Raw genomic sequence first — 16638 nt, 5'->3', positions numbered from 1 at the left:
TCCCAGGTACTCGGTATGTCTCTCAGGGTAGATATTTAGATCCTCTCCTAAATTTTTTATTTTTTTAGAGACAAGATCTCACTCTGTTGCCCAGACTGGAGTGCAGTGGCATGATCATAGCTCACTGCAGCCTCGTCAAGTGATCCTCCTACCTTGGCCTCCCAGAGTGCAAGGATTATAGGCACAAGCCACTGAGCCCAGACTAAGGTTCTCTTTTGTTTTTTAGGGACATTTTCTTGAACTGTAATTTTAAAGATTAGTTCCATCCCATTAATTTTTCTTTTTCAGGGATTCCTTATATATGTATGTTGACTCTTTTTTGGTTTTTTTATCTGTCACTTTCTCTGTAGTCCCTTTTATCTGTTTACTTGTTTCATTTTCCTTTTTGCTTTTCTCATTGCTTGCCATATTTTGTACAAGTCTGTTGCCCTTTGTCCTGTGATTTAGTGCTAAGCCTGCAGTGATTTTGTTCTTTTTTTTTTTTTCAGTTTCTTTTTTGTGTTATGTGAGCGCCCATTTCACGTCTTCTTTATTGCCCATCTTTTCTGAGTTGTTGATCTTTTGTTTCATGGTATTTATTCAGTATATTGTTGTTTATTATTTTTAATCATGTTAGAATATTGGTTTATGGTTTTTCTCTGCATTGTGGAAATTTGAGTATCCTGAAATGTTTTCATCTGTGTTCTCTATGTTTTCTTTTTATATTTTTCAGTGCACATTGCAGTTTTATACTTCTTATTCCTGTTTGGGCCAGCTGTTGTGGGATTAATGGAAGGTTGGTGGCAGGAAGGGAGTTTGGATGATTCTCAGTTCAGGAGGTTTCATTTCTGTTAGTGTGGGAAAGGTATTATCTTCATTATCAGTATGGTTTTTGGTTTTCAGAGCTCTTCTTTCTTGTTTGATCTGACTTTGTTTCAATAAAGCCCCTATCTTAATCTCTTCCTTCTCTTCAGCTCTAGTTGCTACCTTCCAAATCTCAAAAATTGTCTTACGTCATCACCCCCTCCCTTGCCACCACGAGGGTGTTCTCAAGACTACAATTCTGGTCCCATATCTTCTCCAAGGTGCTTCTTGATGCTTTGTTGCCAAGTTTCAGGACTTTTTCAGTACTTCCCATTTTAGATGGAACCTTTTCCTTCTGGGGAGAAATCCTGGCTGCTGTTATCTGAGTCCTACAGCCACTGAGAGTTATCTGACCTCTTAGCACCTCTGTGAAGCTCTTGCTATAATCCCCATACTAGGGTCAGCTCCAGCGCTTATCCTGCTGATCTTCAGTGTTTACCCCTTACTTTCTCATACGTTTGTGTTGATAGCTCTCTTCTGTCTCCTACTTACTCTGTAGGTACAGAGCACGGGTATTTCTGTCTGTTGTTCTTGTTGCTGTGTATAGTTTTTAGAAGGAGGTATGAGAAGAGTCCAGGAGACTGCCATCATTCTTGGGGAACTCAGAAACCCAAACTCAGCTAATGTTTTTGATTTTTTTTTCTGCAGCCAGAAATAAGCTGGTGATGCAGCTGGTTTCATTACTAGCCATGGTGGACTATATCTTGCCCTGTAGTGAGTGACTGCTAAAACAACAATCTAATTGGGATAATTCTGAGTAAGTTTGTTCTCTTGTATAGTTTTATAGTCAGTGAAGAAAACTTCCAAACCAAGAAAATCATCTGAAGCCATCTATGGCATCCCCTTCCCTTTTAAAAATTCTATTCTATTTTTGAAATCTAAGGCTTTTTCTTTAATACTCTCTGATAAGGCTGATATGTAAACCTAACTCACCTCTTTCAACTATTTTCTGTTTATAAAGTCACTTAGGAGATTGAGCTAATATGCAAATAATTGAAACCATGAGTATATAGGAGTGGAGGCAGTATAGGAGAAAATGCATTTTAAAACTGGAGTTAGGGAAGTTAGTCGTGCTTATGTTGCAGGTTGGGTTCTCCAGGAATCAGACTTGGAGCTGGAGATTAGCTTCAGGATGTTTATTAGGGAGTGCCCTTGGGATCACAATTGTGAAAGGGAGGGAAGGAAGTGGTGGGATAGATGCAGGGAGAAGTGGAGTTGCAGTGTCATGCCAGTGGAGCATGGGAATCCTTAAGCTAAATATTTAATAGTCGTTGTCTTTGGCTGTGCAAGATAACATGACCTTTTTTAGTTTCATCTTAATACATGTCCATTTTAATGTAAAAATACATATATATTACTTTTGTATTCTGAAAATAAAGCTTTCTGTTTTGGGGGAAAATACAAATAACTTTTTAGAAGAGAGTATTTTGTCAGTCATACATGGCACTTTTGGTTCTGAAGAATATAACCTTTAGTTTTAAAGCTTCAGTGCCATTAATGGATATTATATTTGCTTTTCAGCTTGGGCAATGGTAGATGGTGGTTCAAATGTGAAAGCCCGCTCTTCCTACAATGAGAAGACCCCAAGGATCGTTGTGTCTCGTTCCCATTCAGGGATGGTCAGACAGGTCGCTCTTCAGACTTTTGGAAACCAGACTACAATTATCCCAGCTGGTGGTGCTGGTATGTTCCTCTTCCTGTGTGATCCCTGGAGAATGTTCCTGGCATGGTTAAGGCTGTGTTAGGAGACTGATTTGCTTGTCCATGCTTGGAAAGAAAGTGAGGAGGAATGGTGTACTTTTAAGGCAGGCTTGGTCTCCTGTTTGGTAACCTCGAGGGTGGGAGTTTCGTCACTCTGCCCTTCTTATTAGAAAGAAGCAGTCTCGGCCGGGCGCGGTGGCTCAAGCCTGTAATCCCAGCACTTTGGGAGGCCGAGACGGGTGGATCACGAGGTCAGGAGATCGAGACCATCCTGGCTAACAGGGTGAAACCCCGTCTCTACTAAAAAATACAAAAAACTAGCCAGGCGATGTGGCAGGCGCCTGTAGTCCCAGATACTGGGGAGGCTGAGCCAGGAGAATGGCGTGAACCCGGGAGGCGGAGCTTGCAGTGAGCTGAGATCCAGCCACTGCACTCCTGCCTGGGCAACAGAGTGAGACTCTGTCTCAAAAAAAAAAAAAAAAAAAAAAAGCAGTCTCACAACAGTGATTTCTCTTTCTTGAATACACAAAAGCATATTCCTCCCATTAGATCTACCACTGATTGCTTTTTATGCAATCTGATTTCAAAATAATTGTCTTATCTGTGGGAATATCACAGAGGGGAAGAAAGATCAAGCACTTAAGATGCTTCATATGGCAGAAAGACGCCAGGAGTCATCGTAAGTATTATTAGAAAGGCTAATCCCTGAGTCACTTTTAACACCCCTGAACTCTTTAACCTGCATACCTGGGATGAGCAAGAGAGGCTAGTGCCCACCCACCTTACTGTATATTCTGTACTATTATATTAGTCAGCCTAGTTTTTCGGAAAAGAAACCGATAATACAATTTCAAGCCTTGTGAGTCATATACAGTCTCTGTTGCATACTATTCTTTGATTTTCTTTAATGAACTTTTGAACATATTTTTTTAAAATTCTCATCTTAAGAGCCCTACAAGAACAGGCCGTGACCTGGATTTAGCTTGAGGGGCTGTTTGTCAGCTCCTGTTATGGGTACTGTCTAACATGTCAGAAATGTTTTAATTCAGGTTAACAGCAAATTATGGTCAGCAAACAAATGTGTTGGAAAATCTTCTCAGCACTTAAAGGGAGAAGTAATACTTCCCTTTTTTTTTTTTTTTCTGTCTTTTTTGAGATACGGTCTCATTCTGCCTCCCAGGCTGGAGTGCAGTGGTGTAATCTAGGCTCACTGCAACCTCCGCCTCCTGGGCTCAAGTGATTTTTGTGCCTCAGCCTCCCAAGTAGCTGGGACTATAGGCATGCACCACCATGGCTGATTTTTTGTTATTTTTAGTAGAGACGGGGTTTTGCCATATTGCCCAGGTTGGTCTTGAGCTCCTGAGCTCAGGCAGTCTGCCTGCTGTGGCCTCCCAAAGTGCTAGGATTACAGGTATGAGCCACCACACCTGGCCAATACTTTTTAACTTTTAAGCTTAATAATTTTAATTTTCTTTTCTATATATCTGCCTTCTTTAATATGGCTTCATTATTTTCTTAGAGGTTCTCTGTTAGGTTGGTTAGGAAAAATGTCCAGAATACCCAGTAGGGATGAGATAACTAGATTCTAGACCCAGTTTCTTCTGCATTTTTTATTAATTTTAAAATTCTGCCTCATTACAAAAAGGCTTTAGAGTGGTAGTGTTACTGTTAGTTCTCTTTCACGTGAGGCCTACTTAGACATTTAGGTGAAACTTGTGTGTTTAATATGTCATTCCATAGAAAATGGCACATACTGAATGTGTCATTCCATAGAAAATAACCACAATGTATATTTAAAAATTTTAAATTATAGGTATATATTTAGTTACATTTTAGACTAGCTTAATAAGTTACTTTGTAGGCCGAGTGCGGTGGCTCACACCTGTAATCCCAACACTTTGGGAAGCCAAGGCAGGCAGATCAGGAGGCCAGGAGTTCAAGACCAGCATGACCAACATGGAAAAACCCTGTCTCTACTAAAAAATACAAAAAAAACTAGCAAAAAAACTAGCAGGGCGTGGTGATGCTCACCTATAATCCCAGCTACTCGGGAGGCTGAGGCAGGAGAATTGGTTGAACCTGGGAGGCAGAGGTTGCGGTGAGCCAAGATCACGCCATTGCACTGCAGCCTGGGTGACAGAGCGAGACTCTGTCTCAAAAAAAAAAAAATAAATAAGTTACTTTGCAATGTATTTTTGTTCTGAGTTTAATGTTTATACTGTTACTTTAAAATTGTTTCAATTTGAAATAATTTTAAACTTAAGCAGTTGCAGAGACTGCAGCAAACTCCTGCACACCCCGTCCTGTTATTTTAACAGTATACTTAATCAAAAAAGTATGCTACTTTCTTAAAATTTTTTGAATAATAACCTAAATTCTTTGTTTATCTTTTAGGTTATAAAGTTTTAGCACTTTTGGATGTGCCTGATAAGAGTCAAGAAAAAGCTGATTTATATATCCATGTGACATACATCAAAAAGTGGGATATATGTGCTGGTAATGCCATCTTAAAAGCCCTTGGGGGGCATATGACTACCCTGAGTGGTGAAGAAATCAGTTACACTGGTTCAGACGGCATTGAAGGGGGACTTCTTGCTAGCATTAGAATGAACCACCAGGCCCTGGTCAGAAAACTCCCAGATCTAGAAAAGACAGGACATAAATAAGCATAACTGATTACAGGGTGCAGTTCTTCACAGCTGAAATGGTTAGCCTGAAATGCTGGAAGCTTCGAAGGGTTGGTGGAGACTATGCATGGTTAAGGCCATCCCGAACTTTTTAAAGTATTTATGAAGCATCAGAGACTTATTTTCCCTGTAATAGGATGCAAGATCAGGGAAAATGGGTTGCTTTGTGTCTCAAGTATTGTCTTTATTTTTGAGACTATTTTCATACAGTTGTCATACACAAGGCGCATATATATATTTGTGAATTAAAATCTGTAGCTGAGTCTACATTGTTATGAGTCACCATTTTCACACAACATCATGAATCTTCACTGTTAGTACTTTCATATAGAATTCGGTTGAAGGAAAGATTGATTTTTGTGTAGATGTTTAATATAACTTTACAACTCTATCTCATTGAAAATAAAGTCATTGGGGATTTTTACCTCTAATTTGGATGGAAAGCACAAGAAGCCACACATTCATTAATATGCAACAAATGTTGTATTTATGTTACTGAATATTTCTATGGATTAAAATAGAAAAAGTTTAATTGATTTTTTTCTTTGAAATTTTAATACCAGGTTCACCAGCTGATAGAAAATAGAGATACATGATGGTTTGCATTGTAATAATTTCTGTGTGTATGTGTGTGTGTTGTTTTGTTTTTATAAAGATATAAATGTGTTTGTACTCATGAGTTCAGCATTTCTGCTCTCTTGCTGTCTATTTTCATTTTCCCTACGGAAGATGCATGGTTGCATCCTTTTCCTTCTGACCAACACTTAGTCTTTAACTTTGTGAGGTTTGGTTTAAGGATGCAGGGTTAGCACTATAATTTTGGTTCATTTTCTCATAAGGATAAAATATGCTGTAAGGCACTATAAGAATATAAATGATTCTATTACAATTGAAAGTTACTTGACATTACATGAATTGAACTAGCTTTCATTATTTTCAGACTTTGTTTTAGTATTGTTTAATTTGCCAGGTTTGTATATAGAAGATTCTCTCATTATCAAGAATGAGTATGGTTGCTTTTGCCATGGTTGCTTTTACTATTAATAAATGTATCTAGCCTAACCAAACTGAAAGTGTAGTAACTTTTGAGATTCTCTTAACTTCCCTTCAGATTAAAATAGAGAAGTTTGAAGGTACTTTTTGATGAATTTTTTTTCTATTCAGTCTGGTTAGAGAAAAAAGTTGTGATATATTCATTGTGTTACCGTAACTAGAACCTTGCTTTGTGAACTATCTTTCATTGGTTTGTGTGGTTTCTCTCAATGTGATATCTAGAAACTTCATGTAAACTATCCATGCCATTATTTCATGTGACTCCAGTGCCCTTGTATTCCATAACATACTGATAAGGAGAGGGATTTCTCATGGTTTCTTCCTTTGCTAAATTTTTTAACCATAATGCAACTTTCCCTTTATTTTCTTATCTTGGAAGTAAAATTGACCAAAGAATGTACATTCTAGCCTGGTGGAATGTGCATACTTTAGGTTTGTATGTTACATTGTCCAAAGCCCTTTACTTTCTTATTAGTAAACTGAGTCTAATATGACACAAATGTTTTCACCCAATCTCTTACAACTGGCCAAATTCAAGAAGGTGGTGGGCCTCATTAGTGCACCTTTTCAGTGAAAATTCAAAGTTTTGGTAGTTGGAACACTTGATATTTAAATAGGACTTGAGAATTTTGAAAAGAGTCAGACCTCATCTTTTTTACTTTGCAATAAGCTGAAGAAACTTTCTTTTTCAGGAGAGATGGCAAGATGGCAAAGGTATATGCTGTTGCCAGAGTCCTGTGGTATAAGCATCTGTTTTTATTGTAGTATGTCAAACTTAGGGAAATGGGACTGGCAAGTAAAAAATGGAATTTAATTTCAATGTTATATGGGAACTCTGATTTAACTGGAAGCAAACTAGTTCAAATTAGCAGGAATTATTTTATTTTATTTTTTCGAGATGGAGTTTCGCTCTTGTTGGCCAGGCTGGAGTGCAATGGCATGATCTCGGCTCACTGCAACCTCCACCTCCTGGGTTCAAGTGATTTTCCTGCCTCAGCCTCCTGGGATTACAGGCATGCACCACCATGCCCGGCTAATTTTTTTGTATTTTTGTTAGAGACAGGGTTTCTCCATGTTGGTCAGGCTGGTATCGAACTCCCGACCTCAGGTGATCCGCCTGCCTCGGCCTCCCAAAGTGATGATTTTATTTTTATTTTAATTTTATTAATCTGCATATAGATAATGACTTTGTGAAGAGTGTGTGTTGTGTGCAAAACTTAAGATATTGGTTGAGAGTTAAATACATTATTTTTATAATATGTTGGGTATAGTCTAGTTACTAATGATTTTTAAGTACTTTTATAAAAAGTCCATTTTTAAAATTGTTTGTTTTTAAAAGCCAATATACACTGCGGAATTAGGAACAGTATTTATATTTATTTATACAAGACATTGTGCCAGAGCATACTAGTAAAACACCTTCATGAATGGGTAATGTAATCTCCCGGAATTACATTAAAATTATTTCTGAAAAGTAGCAGTCATTACATTTTACTTTTAATGACCCATACCTCACCAGCTCCTCGTCTTTTCTTCACTGTTGCCCTTATTTTGAGGCAATTTTTCCTTAAAATATAACTTACACACCACATTTAGTAGAGGCAGTGACAGTGATCTCAGTACCCATCAGCTGTCCCCCTCGTCTGCCCCTCTTCATCTCTTCTACCTTGTGACCATTTCCCTTGCCCATTCATGTTCTCCTTTTTCTCTGCTTTTCTTTCTTAGCCAGGATGCTTCCCCCACAACTCTCACTCCCAAATTCTTTTAGGTATACATTTTTCTGGATATTGGCTGCTGAAATCTGAAGCTCTGGTAAAGTTCCTAGTATGGGGGGAGATCAGTCCTGGAGGAGGCCTAGTTAACTATTACATTACAAAGACTCCTCAGAAAGTAAAGGAAAATCACCTTCAAAACCACAAACCTTTACGTTGTCAAGTCTAACATGAGTGTTTTTACAAAGTATTTCTTTCTACCCATTGTTCAAGAATGTAAATGTAGAAAAAAACACAAGAGAGTTGGGTAGATACGCATGCTTGAGGAAACTTGCTTTTACTGTTTTCCTACTTGTATCCCCAGTTGAGTTGAATTTACAAGGACCTACAAGATGGTCATGTTTGTCTTGGTATGTGTCACCCTAATTTTAGTGTTTCTTTTTTGATTTTAAATCAGTAATTATTCAGTGGATTGTTTATACTGTATAATGAAGTAACAAAAACATTTCGGTTTGTATGTTTTAATTAACAGTTGTGCAAATTCTTCCTGTTTGTTAGGTGCTCCCTTTGAATATTTTGTGAACTGTGTCAGAGGGAGAGGGGTGGTGGCTAGGAAGAGGGTCAGAAAGAAGCTAGAGGGAGGTCAGGTAACAGGGAGGATGCAAAGCAGACATCTACCCTGGTCACCCCAGGGTCAGGGTATCTGTCCTTGTCTCATGTTGAATTCAAAAATTGGATATCACTTAGGCTTTGAAGGTGACAACCATCTCTGATAGCTGAGCATGAGTAAAGAAAGAGTGCCAGTGCAGAAAGGAAAATATTCAGCTTTCCTCTCTTAGATCACACTTTGAAGATGGCCTTCTGGAGACAAACTGACGGGTTAAAACAGGAACTGTTGGAATTATTCTAGCTGTAACTACCTATCAGCTATGTGTTGATTGATCCTAGAAAGAAAAATAATTTTTCATTTTAGATCTTGATTGAATTTAAGATGTATTTATATGCCTACAAAAAGTCTGTCTTGTTACTGTTGTATAAAATAAACCTAATCTATGGTTTCATTTTTAATCTAAAAAAAGTTGTGCCTTAACAATAGGGCATTGTATGTTAATAAGGGAAAACAATCTTTTTAGTAGATGGGGAAAATAGGAACTTTTTGCCATTAAAACTTAAGTTCTTGTGATGTTTTTAATATTATAGTTGGGGGAAGTTCATTAAAATTAAATTGAAATAAAATTATTTTTGCATAACCTAGCATTTACAACTAAAGTATGTTTTTTATAAGAACTGGCATCTTGATGTATATAGGTCTGAAATAATATTTCACCTTTTGATTTTTAATTTTAATAATATTAGACCAGGATAGATCACATTTTTGCAAATCTTAGTTTTAAATAAATTATTTCAGTGTGCTGTTAGTCCTCTACAGTCATTTTGGTTTAAAAAGTGACTATTTATTTATGGTAGCATATCAATAATTTATTAATGTTAAAAAATACTTGTATATGACATTACAAACTAGTACAGTTCCTAGGGGGAGAGGATTCTAATTGATAGGCAGTTCTGAGAGGGCAGGAAGAATGGAACTTTATACTTCAAAAGGAGGTTTTGGTTTTATGAGGTACTGCTTATGTAAATTGTTTATTTTTATTTCATCAAAGCCTGGCAGGTATATGCATTCCAATTGACCATTGGCAAAGCTTTATTTTTATTTTTAAGGTTGGATGTTGAATTAATGTGGGAAAATGAGATTTGTAAGTAGTTTACCTTCTAGATAAGATAACATAAGCCAAACTTTCAGAAGTTAAGGATGATAATATTAAAATGACTTGTTATATATTGTGTTTGTAAGGGTTCCCTTAAGTATCATAACTAACAATTTGTGGAAATTGAAAAAGCATAAACTGTGTTATTTGATCAGTAACATGTTCCCTTAAAATTCATTTTGAGGTGTATGTTATACACATAGTAAATTTTTGTTCAGAAATGACTTGCTCATTCTGTATTTTTAAAAATAGGAAATAAGGCATAGTGAGTCATCATTACATCAGTTAACCAAAAGTGTTTCATCCCCTCCATCACTGAAATTATCTCCTGTAGCCACCTTTCTTATTCTTGCATTATGAGGGCACATTTATGGACTTATATTTCCATGTGCCGTATTGTCCATTACCGGCAGTAGCCAAAGCTAGCTGTTTCGGTCCCACAGAAGAGACAGTGCTCTGCCATGATGACAGGGCACTGCTAGGACTGGTTTTTCTTGTTTTTCCCTTTTGGCGATGTGGACTTCAAGAACTAGATGTATATGCACAAGTTGTGAGTTTACACTAAAACTAGGAAGTGAAGTTTTCAATCTGTGTTCCTGCCTCTTCATACTTTTATTTATTTTTTGTCATCCTGCCTTATACTGGGCTAACAATGAGATAAATTAAAATGCCTTTGAATACTCTTCTCTTTCATGTATTTAAAGCCATGGAGGAACTAGACCATTAGCTGTTGCCGTCACATGCTTAGACACCAGTTTACTTAGCGTGTTATGGCCTTCCTCAACCACACTACCAAATTTAAGTGGGTCCTGACTTCACCCTCTGGGAGGAAGTAAACTCTTCTCTCCCCATGGTTTTAGAGCAGTTTTTACCTGCAAGCACCATCTCTACATGTGTTCTTACTCGATTATACAGTTCTTGAGAGGGATTGCATCTTGGTGATTTTTGTATTTCCACCTCAACCCCAGCACCTAGCCCAGTCTCTTGCACAAATTAAGTACTTAATGTGTGTTGAATCAAATTGAATAAAGGATTATTAGCATTAGCATGTTTCGTGCCTTGGTTGTATAAGCTGGTTGTTTGTTTTGTTACATTTGCAAATATTTATGATTATCACCCCCCCCCACATACTAAGTTTTTAAAAGTTTTGCCTTTCCTTCAGATACTACCCCAGGCAATTTGCTGTAGATAATGTGATAGCTTCCAATGACATAATTATCCCAAACTCTCTGCCCCGATATACTTTGCCTAACGAAATTTGAATTCTCTGAATAAATTGGTCATGTCTAAAAGAGATGGTGTGCTGCATCTCCTTTTTTTGTGTGTCCCCAACCCCCACCCCAGCCTTTTTTTTTTTATTGTAAAAAGCACAGAAATATTTAACATTTTAACCATTTTTAAGTGTACAATTCAGTGGCATTCCATGTGTTTTCAGTGTTATGCAACCACCTGGAACCATTTCCAGAACCTGTTCATCATTTCTAAACAAACTATACTCATTAAATAGTAACTCTTCATTCTCCAGCATCCTCACCAGCCACTGCTAAGATCCCCGACCCCACCCCTGAGCCAGCTCCTAGTAACTCTTCAGCTTTCTGTCTCTACGAGTTCATCTGATTTTCAACTCTTAAGTCATCTGTTTGAGAACAGATGTACGTGACTTACATAGTATAAAACTAGCTTGAATCCTTTCTTAGATTTTTAAAAAGTAAGATGGAGGATAGAGAAAAGAACAAAAGAAGAAAAGAAAGAATTGTAGAAAGGTGGTACTGTTATTGAACACCGAGGTTTTGGTCTAGATCTGTTTCTTTGCCACACAGAAAGCCAATCACTGAGACAATGAGTATTGCCAAGGAAGAAAGGCTTTATTTATTTGGGTGATGTTAGGGAGACGGGAGATAAGTCTCAAATCTCTCAAATCTATCTCACTGAACCCCCCAAATTCCTGACTAAAGTTACAGGTTTATATAGCAGAGAAGGAAAACAGGAGGGTCAGTTTCTATGTTGATTGAAAAAAATCCCATAAACATCAGTTTTATGGGTTAATTGGGCCAATTTCACTAATAAAAAAGGTACAATGAAAAGGCTACACAGGCTTTTGTTCTTAAGTTTTGTAGGTGTTAGGCCTCTTTAAAATTTTTCAAGTTTCTTCTGAAGATCAATAAAGCAAGCTCAAAAAAGCAAGACCTTTCATTCCATCACTGGCAAACTCTTTAAGTCCATTGAGTGCAAGTTTTTATTACCCATAACGTTATCTTAATTTCTTCAGCTATAGTTCTTAAGTATAAATTGACATTCCTGACCAGGTGCGGTGGCTCACGCCTGTAATCCCAGCACTTTGGGAGGCCAAGGTGGGCGGATCACGAGGTCAGGAGATGGAGACCATCCTGGGTAACACGGTGAAACCCCGTCTCTACTAAAAATACAAAAAAATTAGCCGGGCGTGGTTGCGGGCGCCTGTAGTCCCAGCTACTTGGGAGCTTGAGGCAGGACAATGGCGTCAACCTGGGAGGCGGAGCTTGCAGTGAGCCAGTTCATGCCACTGCACTCCAGCCTGGGTGACAGAGCAAGACTCCGTCTCAAAAAAAAAAAAAAAAAAAAAAAAAAATTCAAGTTTCTTTTGAGGATCAGAAAGCAAGCTTCAAAATAGCAAGACCTTTCCATCACTGGCAAACTGTTTCTAAGTCCATTGAGAGCAACTTTTTATTACCCACAACATTATTTTAATTTCTTCAGCTATAGTTCTTAAGTATAAGCTGACATTATTTCCAATATTGCGTGACTGAAATTTTGCACATTAAATTTCCTAAGGACTTCTTGGAAAAAGTACTTACTGACTTGGCAGGTTAGTACTTCCCTGACAAAGCTGCGTGTAAAGATGGCAGGGTTGGGGAGACTGTGGGCTTGCTGTGAACGCTGGTGAATTCTGCCCCAGCCTCGATTGTCTAGGTGGCCGGTGTGCTGGAATTCACTGCCACCCCTTCCATATACTTCCAAGCACACTCTCTGGGCTACAATTGAATATAAAGGCAGAAAATGCCTGAGTATTACAAGAAGTTTATGACTTCTTGATGCTTTTTAGAGGCCTAAGTAATTTTTTACTGTCTGAGTCCATTGGAGTATCGGGTTTGTATTTTTAAAATATTGTAATTGCCTCACGCTTATAATCCCAGCACTTTGGGAGGCCGAGGCTGGCGGATCGCCTGAGGTCAGAAGTTTGAGACCAGCCTAGCCAACGTGGTGAAACCCCGTCTCTACTAAAACTGCAAAACTTAACTGGGCGTGGTGGCAGGCACCTGTAATCCCAGCTACTCAGGAGGCTGAGGTAGGAGAATTGCTTGAACCTGGAAGGCAGAGGTTGCAGTGAACTGAGATTGTGCCACTGCACTCCATTTTGGGTGACAGAGCAAGACTCCATGTCGATTATCTATCTATCTACCTATCTATCTATCTATCTATCTATCTATCTATCTATCTATTTAATTGCATTTATTATTTTAAGCACACACTCATGAAAGGGCAGTAGGTGAGTGGTATACTTTACCTACCTTGTCTTCAGTTAATCTTTCTTTCTATAACCATTGGTGAGATAGGGGAATTTTAAACTCCTGGCATCCTCTTTAAATTCATGCCATCTACCCAAAAAATATTAGGTGTTTGTATGGTTGCTGGTGAGTTTTTTCACAGTACATTTTAATTTCATGGAATTAAATCGCCTCTGTGGCTCTCCTTTGGTGATTCTATTTTCATTGCTGTCATATATCCTGACACGAAATAAGATTTTTCCGTTCCTTGTAAACACATTATAAGCCAGCATCCTTTGCTATGGCCCTATGCTCCCACCAGAATAGGAGAGGCTAGCTTCTTGTGTTGGAACACCTTTGTTCATGGATTACATAAAAACAAGTAGTACCTAGAAGAGTCAGGATCACAGAAGGTAAGCTGGTAAAAAGCACAAAAGAGTACAGTGGATATTTGATAACTACTTGAGGAAGATAAATGTAATGTGTCCACATAAAAGGGTGGGGAATTGGATTATGTGCATCTGAGGATTGTTAGATAATTTGTATAATATTTTTGCATTTCTTACATCAACCTTACTTATAGCCCATGGAGGGGAAGGCAAATATTCCCGTTTTAGAGATGGTCTTCCATACTGGCCAATAGTGACTTCTCAAACTGCCTAATGGGTTGCCTGTCTGGCTGTCTGGCTTGAACTTTGCTGTCGTTAATTAATGCTTTCTGGGAACTGTTTTTCCCACTTTGATTTCAGTGACCTTGTTTTCTTCTGGTTATCCTCCTACCTCTTCGACTTTTCAGTTTCTTTACTCTGTCCTCTGCTACAATTCACACTTCAATGTTTGTGTTTTCAAAGGTACCATTTTTGGGTCTCCGTTCATCATATTCTCCCAGAGCAATTTTCAAATATTACTTATGTGCTGATGACCGCAGATTTATATGTCCCTGCTTTAAATTTATCCTACACTTTAGACCAATATTTTCAAATGCATGTCTTTAATTGACTATACTGCATGCTCCTCAAATTCAGTATATTCAAATCTAAAGTAATTATGTTGCAGTACACAACCTCTGGTAGTCTCCTTAGCTAAAGACAATAGTGTCCAAAAAGTCTCCCAAACTAGGAAACTTGGAGATATGTTCATCACCTTTTTCTAATTGTCTGCCTCTATTTTCACCCCATCTTCAAGAACTTATACCCACCAATGTCTCTTGAAACTATTTTTTTTTCATTTGCCATTGAACAGTTTTAGATTCTATCATTAAATTGGTTTAGAAGATTTAAAAATATGTTGAGGGGGTAGAACTGAAAGTAATTTTTTTTTTTTTTCCAAATAAGTTTTTTTCCTGTTCTTTTGTTTTTATTGAGACAAAGTCTCACTTTGTCACCCAGGCTGGACTGGAGTGGCACAGTCTTGGCTCACTACAACCTCTGCCTCCCGGGTTCAAGCAATTCTCCTGACTCAGCCTCTCGAGTAGCTGGGATCACAGGCATGCAGCACCATGCCTGGTTAATTTTTGTATTTTTAGTAGAGAAGGGGTTTTGCCATGTTGGCCAGGGTGGTCTTGAACTCCTGGGCTCAGGTGATCTACCTGCCTCCCAAGGTGCTGGGATTACAGGCATGAACCACTGTACCCAACCGTCTTCCTAATTTTAAACAATGCATGCTCAAAAAGAAAATGAGTACAATACAGATAAATGCAATGCAAAAAGTGAAAACCACCCTAATCCCGCTATCCAAAGAAAACTGTGATTCACATTTTTGTGTATTTTTTTTCTATATTTTCCTGTGGAAATATAAATTGTATTGTGTATTTCAACAATAATAGAAATACGTTTTTTCTCTGCTTTTTAAACTTAGGAATATAGCTTTTATTTCTTATGTCAGTAGATACTCATTATAGCATAAGTTATAAAACAATATTCAACTATACAGATGTGTATGATTTACTTAATGCATTCTCTTTAGGTTATTTCCCATTTTAGTTATTACAAATAACATTACAGTGATCACCCCTGGGATTACTTCCTTAAACTACTTCTATATCAAATAATACACACATTTAAAGGATTGAAGTAGTGGAAACATTCTTATAAAATCAGTAATATATGTTTATTGTAGAAAAATTACAGATCAGCCAAAATTGCAGAACCTCACCCAGACAAACACTACATAATGGCTGCAAGTTCTAGAGCTCCCCAAGACCACTCTTAGCTTCAATTTATTAGAAGGATTTACAGAACTCAGTAAAATTATTATATGGTAATTGTGTATTAAAGCAAAAGGATAAAGATTAAGATCAACAATGGGAAACGGGTCATAGGGCAGACTCCATAAGAGTTCTAGATACAAGCTTCTAATTGTCCTCTCCCAGTAGAGTCATGCAGACAGCATTTACTTCTGTCATCAACCATATGTGGCAACACACATGGAGTATTGCCACCTTGGGAATGTAAATGCCAGACAGGTTTATTTTGCCCACTCCCCAGATAAAAGCCAGTTTATCAAGACAGGGGAATTGCAATAGAGAAAGAGTTTAATACATGTAGAGCCTGTGTAAGGCTAAGTGGAAGATTAAAGCTTTATTATTACTCAAATTAGCCTCCCTGAAAATTCAGAGACTAGGGTTTTTCAAGAATAGTCTGATGGGCTTAGGGCTAAGGAATGAGCACTGCTGGTTGGTAGGGGATGCAACCAATAGGGGTGTGAAAATCAGTCCTTGTGCATTGAGTCTGCTTCTGGATGGGGGCCACCAGAGGAGTTGTTGGTCTGGGTGGGGTCATCTAGTCATCAGAAATGCAAAAGCCTGAAAAGACATCTCAAAAGGCCAATCTTAGGTCCTACAATAGTGATGTTATTTATAGGAGAAATTAGGGAGTTGGAAATCTTGTGACATCCAGAATAACAGATGGTAATCATTTAACTACTATTTGTTGCAGAATTCAAGCCTCCCTCCTCCTCCTAACCTGGTGGTCTTTAGTTTTACAAAGGCAGTTTAGTTTTTGCAAAGAACTATTATTTAAACTACAAACTAAATTTATCCAAAAGTTAGCTTGGCCCATGCCCAGGAATGGCCAAGGACAGTTTGGAGGTTAAAGGCAAAATGGAGTTGGTTAAAGCAGATCTCTTTCACTGTTAAAATTTTTGCAAAGTTTATTTCAGGAGGCTCACCTCAGGTGTCCAGGGTTTTTATTGGGATGGATACTTAAGGATGATCAACAGGCCAGATTACTGACTTTAGTCTCCAGCTCTTTAAGAGGTCAGGTTGATACCATGTGAACCAAAGTCACTGCCATAAATCATGTTGTTAGCCTAGACTATCTAGTGTGGCTCACAGCCCCCATGTAAACACATA

General features: G+C 38.0%; 1 protein-coding gene across 1 annotated transcript in view; it reads left to right on the top strand.

The window, feature by feature from the left end:
- The window catches only part of BPNT2 (3'(2'), 5'-bisphosphate nucleotidase 2), a 36335-nt gene extending 25279 nt beyond the window's left edge, over positions 1–11056 (top strand). The window contains exons 4-5 of the mRNA XM_008000697.3: positions 2365–2526; positions 4939–11056. Coding sequence (XP_007998888.1) covers positions 2365–2526; positions 4939–5210 — 434 coding nt within the window. The 3' untranslated portion in view covers positions 5211–11056. The remainder of the gene's footprint in view (positions 1–2364; positions 2527–4938) is intronic.
- Positions 11057–16638: the final 5582 nt, after the last annotated feature.

This window comes from Chlorocebus sabaeus, chromosome 8 (assembly GCF_047675955.1).
Source record: "Chlorocebus sabaeus isolate Y175 chromosome 8, mChlSab1.0.hap1, whole genome shotgun sequence".
Lineage (NCBI taxonomy): Eukaryota > Metazoa > Chordata > Mammalia > Primates > Cercopithecidae > Chlorocebus > Chlorocebus sabaeus.
Note: the sequence above shows the minus strand (reverse complement) of the source record. Positions and strands in the feature narration are given on the sequence as shown.